Source organism: Notamacropus eugenii, chromosome 1 (assembly GCF_028372415.1).
Source record: "Notamacropus eugenii isolate mMacEug1 chromosome 1, mMacEug1.pri_v2, whole genome shotgun sequence".
NCBI lineage: Eukaryota > Metazoa > Chordata > Mammalia > Diprotodontia > Macropodidae > Notamacropus > Notamacropus eugenii.
The window spans coordinates 703,761,397-703,774,191 of NC_092872.1; the positions used below are offsets into that span (position 1 = coordinate 703,761,397).

The 12,795-nt window shown below is 39.4% G+C and overlaps 1 protein-coding gene across 3 annotated transcripts in view; it reads right to left on the minus strand.

The window, feature by feature from the left end:
• The window catches only part of CA5A (carbonic anhydrase 5A), a 52,054-nt gene extending 39,751 nt beyond the window's left edge, over positions 1–12,303 (minus strand). For 2 of the 3 annotated variants that reach the window (XM_072636283.1, XM_072636282.1), the window contains exons 1-2: positions 12,001–12,303; positions 6,284–6,481 (exon numbers count right to left, since the gene is read on the minus strand). In XM_072636283.1, the coding sequence (XP_072492384.1) occupies positions 6,284–6,481; positions 12,001–12,193 (391 nt within the window). In that variant the 5' untranslated portion in view covers positions 12,194–12,303. The remainder of the gene's footprint in view (positions 1–6,283; positions 6,482–12,000) is intronic. The other variant, XM_072636284.1, reaches the window with a different exon arrangement.
• Between the last annotated feature and the right edge of the window lie 492 nt (positions 12,304–12,795).

Genomic DNA, 12,795 nt, shown 5'->3' on the forward strand with positions numbered 1-12,795 from the left:
GCCCCATACTGCCTGGAGATCCATATCCAGAATTGAAAGGACATTGATTTTGGAGAAAAAGCCCAGGTTTGACTCCCAGTTCTGGCCTTACTGGTGTGACCTTGGGCACTTCTTTCAGCCTCAGTTTGAAATGAGACACTACGACCTGTCAGGTATCTTTTCACTCTGATACTATGACTTTTACTATGATATTCTCAACCATATACATTGCTTACTCCATACATAGTGCCACCTCTCCAAAGATTCTTCTAACTTTCAGTATTCTGTTTGAATGATTATCTAAGCCCTAGGATTGGACCTAAAGCTACTTTGGCCTCCTAGCAATCCTCTAGACTGGTGGTCTCTAAAGCTCAGACCATGGTCTGACTCCAAAGGGACTGTAGTCTAAACCCAAGAGGTGTGTGACCAACCAATTGGAAGACAAGAAAATACATTACATCCAAGGATGTGAAGGACTCAGAGTTGGTTGCTAAAATTTCTGTGGTTTAAAATTTAGCATTTATACCTCAGAAATTGCTATTAAATGCTATAAGAAATGATGAACAGGAAGACTTCAGAGAGGCCTGGAAAGACTTATATGATTTGGTGCTGAGAGAAAGGAGCAGAAACTGGGAGAACTTTGCACCCAGCAACAACCACAGTGTGTGAGGATTTTTTTTTTCTGGTAGACTTAGACCTTCATTGCAATGCAAGGACTTAAAAAATTCCCAATGGTCTTTTAAGGCAAAATGCCTTCCACATCCAGAGAAAGAACTAAGGAATTCAATCACAGAATGAAGCAGATCATTTTCTTTTGTATTATGTTTCAGTTTGTTATATGATTTCTCCCATTCATTTTAATTCTTCTGTATAACTTGACAATGGTGAAAATGTATTTAGTAGGAATGTATGTGTAGAACTTATATAAAATTGTATGCTATCTCAGGGAGGGAGGGGGAAGGTAGGGGGGAAAGAAGGGGAGAGAGGAAAAAAAATCTAAGTTGTACAGTAGTGATTGTAGAACACTGAAAATAAATTTTAAAAAATAGAATAAAAAAAGCAATTGCTACAAATCAGGGCTTGATTTATTGTTTTAATGATTTCTAGACTGTGATGAATGTGATGAAGAAATGTTAAGAATGTGATGAAGAAAATGTTAATAATGGAGATTGTCTCAATGAGTTGTTAAAAATTTACCAGCTCACTGGTAGATTCCATCTTCTCTTCCTCTTAATGATGGGACTCATTTCCAAAAGAATTCCACTTAAACATATCCCTTTACACTCCCCTACTCTGCCCCTTCCTTCCACTGTATAAGCTATTAACCTTCCCTGTTCTGAACTGTGTCCTTCTCTTAGGACAATTATTACTTAATTGAGGAACTATAGCAGCAACTGCATGGGTACCATTGGGAAAATTCTGCCTATGTTCCCCCAGCATTCTCATCCCCTTCAACTCAGATCACTTCATGACTGCCACAGGTACCCCTGGGCCCATGATCCATCCTTTCCACTTTTTGTTTTGGGTGGGACAGAGGGAGTGGCATAGGATTAACAGTCAAGGATGGATTATGATCTTCATCACACATCTTATTGTATTACCTTTCCCCACAAAACCACCCTTCTTCCCACTTTTTCTATTACTCTTGAGAGCACCAGAATATTTCCAGTCATCTAGGCTCACAATCTCTGTGTCATTCTTCTGTTCCTGACTTTCTATACCCCTACTTATCCAATCAGTTGCCAGGTCTTGTCATTTCTGTCTCTTCCACAACATCTCTTACATCTGTTTCCTTCTCTGTATTCACAGTCACCACCATAGTCCAGGCTCTTATCCCCACTCACCTGGAAAGACAACTGCTGTAGCCTCCTACTTACTCTCCCTCCCGCAGGTCTTTCCCACTCCAATCCAGGTGCCAAAAAGATTTTCCTTAAATGCATATCTGACAAAGTCGTTGTCCTCAATAAACTTTAGTAACTCTAAGATGAAATATTATTTCATCTTTAACTCATCCATTTAAAATATCTATTTTATGAAGGTAGAGCAAAAATGGCAGAGTAGAAAGACTAGCTCTTCTCCCACAGCCCATAAAATACCTGAAAAGAAGAAATCTCAACAAATTCTAGAGCAGCAGAAGCCACAGAACAACAGAGTGGAGAAGATTTCCAGCCCAGAGTGACCTGAAAGACTGACAGCAAAGGTCTGTCACACCAGATTTGGAGCAGAGCCCAGCCCAGCCTTGGCCACGTGGCACTGGGAGGAGCAGAACTGAGCAGGTTTCAGGGACAGAATCTTTAGCAGCAGCACAGATCCCTCAACCCACAGGCTCTAAAGGTCAGTGAGAGGGTTTTTTTGGCTGGTCAAGAAGGAAATAGGGTGCCCCCATAACTCAGGCCTCTTCAGGTGGCAGCAGTGGAGGCGGCAGCGGATGGGGCCAGTAGCCCACATCCATTGTTGAAGGTCATGGTACAGCCTCCGAGGAACCGAGCCCTGTGTGGCAGCCATGCCACCACCTGAGCATCTGATCTTAATGTCACACTGAATAGTGGCTCTGCCCCCACCTAAAGCCTCTGAGGGATTGGAGCAGCTCATCTGAATCTCAGCCCTCAGTACTGGCTTGGGGGAACTGGAGGCAAGGAAACTCAGAAGTCAAGTAACTGGCTGGGAAAATGCCCAAAAAAGGGGAAAAAAATAAGACCATAGAAGGTTACTTTCTTGGGGAACAGGTGTATCCCCCCATTCTTTCAGATGAGGAAGAATAAGTCATAATATCAGAGGAAGTCAAGGCCCCTGCCTCCAGGGCCTCCAAAGGGAACTTAAATTGAGCTCAGGCAATAGAAGAACTTGAAAAACAAGTTAGCAGCTTACTAAAGGAGAACAACAACAAAAAAAATACTGAGGAAAATAACAGCTTTAAAAAGAGGCTAATTCAATTGGAAAAAGAGGTCCAAAAAGCCAAAGAGAAGAAGGAGGCTTTAAAAAGCAGAATTAGCCAAATGGAGGAGAAGGTTCAAAAGCTCACTGAACAAAATAATTTGTTGAAAGAGAGAATTGAGTTCAGGGAAATGAATGACTATGAAATAAACCAAGTAGTTCGAAAATAAAACCAAAAGTTTGAAAAAATAGAAGATAATGTGAAGCATCTCATTGGAAAAATAATAGACCCGGAAAATAGATGCAGGAGAAACAACTTAAAAATTATGGGACTACCTGAAAGCCATGATCAAAAAAAGAGCCTAGACATTATCTTCCACGAAATTACCAAGGAAAACTGCCCTTATATTCTAGAACCAGAGGGCAAAATAAACATTGAAAGAATCCACCGATCACCTCCTGAAAGAGACCTGAACAGATAAACTCCTAGGAATAGTGTGGCCACATTTCAGAGTTCCCAGATCAAGGAGAAAATATTTCAAGCTGCTAGAAAGAAACAATTTGAGTATGGTGGAAATACAATCAGGATAACACAGGATCTGGCAGCTTCAACATTAAAGGATCAAAGGGCTTGGAATGGGATACTCCAGAGGTCAAAGGAACTGGGATTGAAACCAAGAATCACCTACCCAGCAAATCTGAGTATAATACTTCAAGGGAATAAATGGTCGTTCAATGATATAGAGGACTTTCAATCATTCATATTGAGGAAAAGACCAGATCTGTGTAGAAAATTTGACTTTACAATACAAGAATCAAGAGAAGCATGAAAAAGTAAACAGGAAAGAAAAATCATAAAAGACTTTCTAAAGCTGAACTGTTTACATTACTACATGGAAAGAAAATATTTATAACTCTTGAATCTTTTCTCATTATTTGTGTAGATGGAGAGATTGTACATACACACACACATACACATACATAGACAGAGAGTACAGGGTGTGTTGAATCAGAAGAGATAATATCCACACACAAAAATAAATACATAAAATAAAAATTAAGGGGTGAGGGAGGAAAATACTGGGAGGAGAAAGGGAGAAATGGAATGGGGCAGGCTATAACCCATAAAAGAGATAAGAAAAATCTTGTTCAATGGAGGAGAAAAGGGAGAAGGGGAGACAGGAAAAGTGAAGCTACTCTCTCCACATATGGTTGAAGGAGTGAATAACATGTTCACTAAATTTGATATGAAAATCTATCTTACATCACAGGAAAGTAGGGGAGGATGCAACAAGTGGGGTGAGGGGAATGATAGAAGGGAGGGCAAATGGGAGAAAGGAGTTACTAGAAATAAACACTTTTGGGAAGGGACAAAGTCAATTGAGGGGGGAAAAACAAGTGGGGATAGAGTAGGACACAGGGCAATATAGTTAGTATTACACAACATGATTATTATGGAAGTTTTTTGTAAAACAAATATTTAGTCTGTATTGAATTGCTTGCCTTCTCAGTGGGGTTGGGGAGGGAGGGGAAGAGGGAGAGAAGTTGGAATTCAAAGTATTAGTGACAAATGTTGAGAATTTTTATTGCATATAATTGGGAAATAAGAAATACAGGGAATGGGTAATAGAAATTTATCTTGCCCTACAAGAACAGAGAGAAGATGGGGATAAGGGAAGGGTGGGGTGTGATAGAAGGGAGGGTACGCTGAGGGAAGGAGTAATCAAAATGCAAGGTATTAGGAAACGAGGGCAGGGGAGTGATGGGGAGAAAAACTAAACATGTTACAAAGTGAGGAAAAAGCAATTAGTATTAAAACAATTGACTGAATTAATTACTGAGAATAAATCTATGACATCATTAGTTTAGGGAAAAGAATTTCAGTCTAAATTTCCTAGAGGAAGGTAACCTCTGGTAAAATTTGGCATTGATGGAAAAGTTAAGGTTTTAATGGTAAATTTGATTTTATGATTGCTATTTAATCAGGAACTAGAACATGTATAGAAAGACATGTAAGCCACTTAAGACTTGCCTCAAAAGATGTTCCTTAGCCAAAGTGAAATTATAATCAAGTTATTGGAACTTGCCATTTTTAGATGCTATGGGACTATTAAGTGACTGATCTGAGTCTAACTCCAGATATGGATAGCAAGAAAGGCCATCTGAGCCTCCAATCCAAGATGCCAGTAAACCTGTGAGATACTGGTATGAATGGGAAAAGGGAAGGAAGGGTGGGAAAGGTGGGAGAGCTGCTGTTCAGCCTGGGCTGAAGTAGGATTCTCCTGACATAATTTCCCCACTGACACCTGGCAGACTTTAAAACTGACTGAATACAAGCTGACAATCTACTCCTGCCTGGAATTGACATAAAATTGGGGAGATATTGTTTCCCTGCAATGTCCCTACTCTTGGTGGCAATTTCCTATAGTCTAAAGGTTTGTCACCTTAATACCAGATCTATTAAATTATAGATTATTGGTAGGAGAATATCTGAGGTTAAGTCTAAAATTAAGCTATTAGGCTTAGGACTTTAGACTAACAACAATAAGTTAGGGTCCTTTAATTCTTAGCAATACTGTGGAGACAATTAGGTCAAGAGCTTGTGAAGTTAGCAAACATAAATATTATTTGTGTCTTGGTTAATATTTAAAAAAAAATATTCTTTTGTAGTCCATATTGTAAATGCTTTAAAAAGAAGTATCACCTGACCAAAAGTTTGAATTGTTTTATCTGTTATAAACTGTTAAAAATGAAAAATAAAATTTAAAAATATAAATAAAATAAAATAACTATTTTATGTAAGTCTTCTAATATACTTGATGACTGATATGGTCACAGACATTATTAATACATAAGTAAATGTATGTGTTATTCAGTTGTTTCAAACATGTCCAACTCTTTATGACCCCATTTGGGGTTTTCTTGGCAAAGATACTGGAGTGGTTTGCCATTTCCTTCTCCAGATCATTCAACAGATGAGGAAGCTGAGGGAAACAGGGTTAAGGGACTTTCCCAGGGTCACTCAGCTAGTAAAAGTATCTGAGGCTAAATTTGAACTCATAAAGATGAGTCTTCCTAACTCCAAGCCCAGCACTCTATCCACTGTATTACGTATCTTTTCTAAGTAAATATATACATATACTCAAAATACTCAAAATGTTTTTACTGACCAGGTGTTCAATGAGAAAAGTTTGAAGACCACTGCTCAAGGTACATGATAATTTGACCCAAGGCCAAGGTTTCTCTTTATTAGAGAGACCTTTCTCAGACCTCTTAACATCGTCAAATATAGACCCTCAATCTCAGAGTTTCCTCCCAGACTCCCCCCATCCACAAACAGGGAGAAATATGGAGAAACAGGTAAGAAGGAGACCTGGAAGGAAAAAATGGCTACTATTGATTAGGCCATTAGGTGCCAGTTACTACTTACCTGATCCATCAGTAGAGTCATCAAATTCAACCTGGAACAAGTATCCTGTATTCCATACATGAAGACAACAAGATGGCTCATAGTAGATTTTCAAGGGTTTTAAGTGAGGATCGTAGACACTGTCTCTCCACTGGATATTGATAGGAGATTGCTGAGTGCCTCCTGGTACAGACAGTGGGCTCGTCCAGAGCGGATGTACTATAATCCAGAGAAGAGTAGACTGTGTTGATAAAGACATTCTGCCAAGCACCCCATTAGCCAACCTGAAGCATTAGAACCTTGGGCAAACCAAGCTATCATCTGGATTTTGATTCTGTAAAATGAGACCAGAAATTGAACACTCTGATAAAAGAAAAGGAATTAAAGTAACATTTTCGGTACTTGCTTTGAGAGCAGATTGTTAAATTTTCATTGTGAGCACTTATACCTTGCAAAATGGTAAACACTACAATTTAGGGCTTAATTTATTGTTATGTTGATTTCTAGGCTTGGAAAGTGATGGAAAGCATGTTAATAATGCAAATTAAGCTTAAAAGTGGATCATGTTTACTTAGTTCTTTTGGAGAGCCAGTAGTTAAACATTGAGTAGCACCACCCCACCAACCATCTCCCTTCCCCCATCCCGAGTGCCCATTATTTGGCAGAGCAAGATAGAGTAGACTACAGAAAACTGGAATTAGAATCCGGAAGATTTGGGTTCAAATCCTGCTTCTGATACCAAGTAACTTCAGGAGAGTAGGCAAATTGCTTAATTTTTTCAGGTGTATTTCTGCATTTGCTAATTGTGATAGCCTCCAGTACCTGCCTCTTACAATGGTTGTGAGGCTCAAGTAAGATTAGGTAGGGGGAAAGAGAGAGAGAGAGAGAGAGAGATGTATATGTATATATGAATGCACACATACATACATACATACATATATACACATTTATTATGGTTTTTTTCCAATTTTCAAGGTTAAATACATTCATTAATTCAGTAGAATTAAGGAAAATAGTACCTACTATGTGCTGGACCCTAGGGAATACAAAGAAATAATGGTCAAGTTCCTGCTCTCTAGGAACTCATATTCTTAATTGAGGAGATACTACCCATCTATGGAGAAGCAAATATCATGTGTAAACAAGGTTATATGACAACAACTTCAAGGGGGAGAAATAACCATGGATGGGGCTGTCAGGAGATGCCTCTCTTAGGAGATGGTGCCTGAGCTGGATTTTTAAGGAAAGTAGGGATTCTTGGAGGCGGAGGGAAGGAGTACACGTGGAGACACCCATGCAAAGGTGCAGAAGTGAGAGACGAGGAACAGAGAGCAGTACTTGGTCATTGATATCCCTAAAGCACAGGTCTGAAGCTTTGCTGTTTCCCTCTTGCTTCTAGAGAAAAAAGAATACCAAATTCCTTTGTTTGGCTTTTAAAACCCTTTCGCAATGAGGTTCCAGCCCACTTTTCTAGCCCAATGGCCAATCCTCGCACGCTACAGTCAGAGTAACCTTACTTGCCACTCTCCATTTCAACCTTTCTACCCCTTGTCTCTGCCTTTGCAGAAGCTTATCATCCCCCCTACATGCACACACACACACACACAGACACACACACACAGACACACACACACACACACACACACACACACACACACACACACACACACACACACACACCATCCTTGAAATGCCCTCCAGTCTCGCTCTGCCTCAGAATTCCTTCCTTCAAAGCTCAGCTTAAAAAGCCCCATCGTTGCCAACAACCTTCCCTCCCCCAAATTACTCTGCACCAACTTTGTGTATGTATACATCATATGTGTGTACATGCTCATGTAGATATACACATACATATGCATGCATATATGTTCATATTTACATATATTGGAGGAAGTAAAGAGAATAAGCCTTGATTAAGTGCCTACTATGTCAGGCACTCTGCTAGGTGCTTTACAAACATTATTTCATTTGAGCTTCATAACATCCATGCAAGGTAGACACTATTTTTATTTCCATTTTACAGTTGACGAAACTGACGCAAGCAGTGGTTAAGTGATGTATATATCTGTACATACATGTGTATATATATATATACATGCATACATACATACATACACTTTGTGCTTCCTTTTCTATGCACATGTTGTTTCCTTCTAATAGAGAATAAACTCCTGAGGAGTCTGTCTGTGTCTTCTTTCCTTAGCACACTGGCTGGCACTTAATAAGTGATTAATGGATGAATGGATGAATGAATAAATGAATGAATGAATGAAACAAGACTGGAAAGGCATTTTAACTTAAGATGAGGGTTTATTGCCTGCTCCCTATGATTCTCACCTAAAAACCATTTTTTCTGTCTGTCAAACTTTTGAGTTTATTTGATATCTATTGCTAATGTCTCAGGCATAATTTTGATTATCATTTTAGTGTTACTTTTATAGAACTTGGTCACAATGTTATATCCCTGGTGCCCTGATGTCCCTGAATGACATGAGCACAGACCAAAGATGATGAAGTATAGGGCCACTATTAATGTTTATTGGCAAAGAGCCAAGAAGAGTCCTTGTTGTTCTCTTGCTAAGTTAGCCGATAGAAGGGGGAGGGTTAAAGGTAGCAAGCCAGGGTAATGAGTGGTACTAGGGTCCTACTGTAGGGAGGGACCTCTTGTAGAGGATAAGAGAGTGAGGTTCTTAGGTTTTGGAGCTTTCAGGAAATGTCTCATTGTCTTCAACAAACAAGGGTGACTAAAGATGGTCCCAGATGAAGTGGAAGACCTTGGCCTTTTAAAGCTAAGGTCTTTTGTGTAGGTCTCAGTTTGACTGAGGTAATACCCTTTCACTGATTAAGGCTAGGTAAAAAAAAATGAGGGGAAGAATGGCCTCTTTAACCTAGTCAAAAAAAATATGCTGATGTGTATCTGGTCACTGGACTCAGATGGATCTGAAGGATAAAGTGAAGCTGGTGTCTACACAGCCCTCCCTCACTTAAATCCAATTCACTTGCTTGTTTTGTCATCATCTTCCTGATGTCACCGTCCTCTTCAAGAATAGAGAACAAACAACAACTTAGCTGAATAAAATCAATTCAAATATATTTATTTTTAAATTGTACTCTTTAACTTTTCCTATACGTGATGGTATGGAGTTGACTCTAGGTCATGTGCCAACAGTCGTTAAACTCGGATATGGAAAGGTTTCCAGCACAAGACCATGCTGTTGATTGTTTCCTCTCTAAGGACCATCCTAGTTAAATTCAGAGAGGATCATCACCCAGTTGGTAGCTGGGTATGAATCTTTTTGCTGCAACAACAATTCACAATCTTCTCCTAAATTATTGAGGAGTTGTGACCTTTGCTGGTGAAGGGAACACACACCTCTACAAAATTCCAAATTGTTGAATTATAAGCCATTGATAAGGGATGTACTAGGGTCTGGTGCCAAGAGACCCAGATTTGAAATTTAAAAACCTGATGGAGTTCTCTTCCTATCATCTGCTAGCCATGCTAAAGGGAAAGCATATCCAATTGGGGAACCAGTGACTGGTGGTACTAAAGAGTGGTGCAGGAAGTGGAGGGCAGGGTGTAAGACTTGAGTTATGGGGCTTAGAAATGTCTCATACCATGGCACTGAGAAGGTGATATAGAAACCGAAAACACAAACTTTTCTCTCCTTTACAATTTTGTCTGGGCTAGTCCACATGCTCTCTCCACATATATATTTCTAATAATATTTTAAAAAATCAAAAGATCATAGAGCTTGAAGGGATTTTAGAAGCTGTCAAGTCCAATCTCATTTTACAAGTAAGGAAACTGAGGCAGAGGGAAGTTAATTGATTTGCCCAGGAATGCTGTTGCTGCTGTTGTTCAGTCATGTCCAACACTTGGTGACATTTGGAGTTTTCTTGGCAAAGATGCTGAAGTGGTTTGCCATTTCCTTCTCCAGTTTATTTTACAGATGAGAAAACTGAGGCAGACAGGATTAAGTGACTTGCCCAGGATCACACTGCTAGTAAATGTCAAAGACCAGATTTGAACTCATGAAGATGAGTCTTCCTGACCCTAGGCCTGGCACTCTATCTACTGTGGCACAATTTGGCTCTTACTTGTCTTCCCAAGACTCATTTCATATTGCTCCTCTTTACATACTCTGCAATCCAGTCATATGGGACTACTCTTTGGACTCCTGTCCTATCTTGCCTCCATGATTATGTCCATGCCATTATCCACACCTGAAATGCACTCCTTTGTCCTCTGCCTCACCTCATTTCTGTTGGTAAAAGCTTATTCCTTCTTTCAAGATCCAATTCAGGGGCTTCCTTCTCCATGAAGCTCTTCCTAAGCTCCCTTACTGTGCCCCCCAGAGAAAGTATTATTTCTTACCTCAAACTTTTCATTATGTTTTGTTTGGGTCCATCTTCCTCATATCAGAGTTATATGTGGGCATGTCCCTTACCCCATTAGACAGTAAGTTTTGAGACCACAGTCCTATTGTCCAAGGTCCTACGTTTTATTTGCCTCTCCAGCCCCAATGCGTAGTATTCCTTGAATAAATATTATACCCATTTTAGCCATCTCATGGACTCTTTCCATATGGCAGAATCCATAAGCAATCCATAAACCAACCACGCATCCTCATCTTTCTAAGTACAAATGGAAGTTACTAAACATGATTTCAGCTAGGTAGTATGATAGCATCATCAGGATGAAAGTAAAACCCTGCCACAGTTGAGATGGTGCTTCTGAGGGGAAAAGAACAGAAGGTCAGTGTCACAGAGGAATTCAAAAAGTTAATACATTCTTAGTCTTGCAGCTGGAATGGTATGACAAGAAGGAGTGAGTACATAAAAGGTGCATTTGAGGGACAAGGAGTAGCTCAAGGTTCCCATAGAAGAATTAGCAAAGGGATAACCCTTGAAAGATGGATCAAGGTTCAAAGAGGACCTAGAATCATAATGTAATTGTTACCTTATGGTTTCATATAGTCCTTACAAGAACTCTATATTCTAAGAGGTATAAATATCATAATTTTACAGCTGAGGAAATAAGCTTGGAAAAAGCTAATTCTATGCATTAATAGAAGCATAGTATCCCAAATGAGAGAGGTGATAGTTTGAGTGAACTCTGTCTTGGTTGGACACATTTGGACTATTGTTCTAGGAACCACATCTTAAGAAGGAAATTGTCAAGCACATTTTAAGGAGGGTAACAAAGATAGTAGTTGGACTGGAGGCCAGCAATATAAGGATTAGCTACAATCTGGAGAAGAGGACCTAGAGAGAACATGAGTGCTATCCTCTAATATTTGAAGGCTATCATTTAGAAGAGACAATTCACTTGTCCTGATGGACCAGAGATATTACACTTGTCCTGATGGACCCCAGAGGACAGAACAAAGAGCAAAAGTTAGAAGCAATAGAAAGGCAAATTTTGGCATGAGAGAAGGAAAAACTCCAACTTTCTAACCGTTAGAATTGTTCCAAAGTGGAATGGGCTGCCTCAAGAAGATATAAATTCCCCTTCATCTGAGATCACTAAGTAAATAAGAATGCCATTATATTGTCCTTCATATATTATATATATGTATATATCTATATCTATACATATATAATATATTGTCATATATTGTATTGTACAGTACGTATAATGTACCGACAATATATCACATTGTCAGTACGTTATAGAGAGGATTCTTACGTATACTCATTGCTCTTAATTCAAGAATGACCACATATTTACTTACAGGATTTATTCCTATTTCTTAGAACACAGGAACCCCCAGTGCATGCTCTTTCTGGCATCATCTGCTGACACCCGGGACTTCCTCTTATCTGCTTGCCACAAAACAGGGAACTCAAACCTTTGAGGTTGTTGAAGGTCAAGATCTTGACTCTGGACATCTTGGGCTGTTCCACTCTTGAGCCCCAATGTTTCATAGCACCTCAGTGGACATTCTGGTTTGTATCTGATGCTTGTTCTCCCTTTGAGGATTATTATGCCCAAGCTGGACTGTGCCTCCTACACCATACAGAAAGTCACCCAAATATCAGAGCCAAATAGTTAATCTTCAAACTATCTCTGTCCTGACCCTTGACCCCAGACTGTTTTTTTTTTGTTTTGTTTGAGGATGGAATGGGACAGCTGGGATTGGCTGTATAGGTTTGATTTGTGTCTGTCCTTTGGTTTTGTCAACATGAGGTAGTTGGCCAGTATGATGAGGTGAATTATTTTCAGAAGAGGACTTAAGGAAGGATATAATATAAATTAGAGGATACATGATACTAGCTGTTAGTGAAATTACATTATAGCTTGAGAAGAAAAGACTTTCTCTAAATCAAACACCTAAAAAGAATGAAAAATTTGTAGTTTTACATTCCAGAAATGATCTTCTTAACACAGAGCCAGACTGAAAGTAAATCATGAGTCGAAAGTTTGTCTGCCTTGCTTCTCCTTTCTTTCACCTTTCCCTATCTCCCCTTTAAGTGACCAAGGCCCCCACATCTTTTCAGATATCCAAGATAATGCGATTATAGATCCT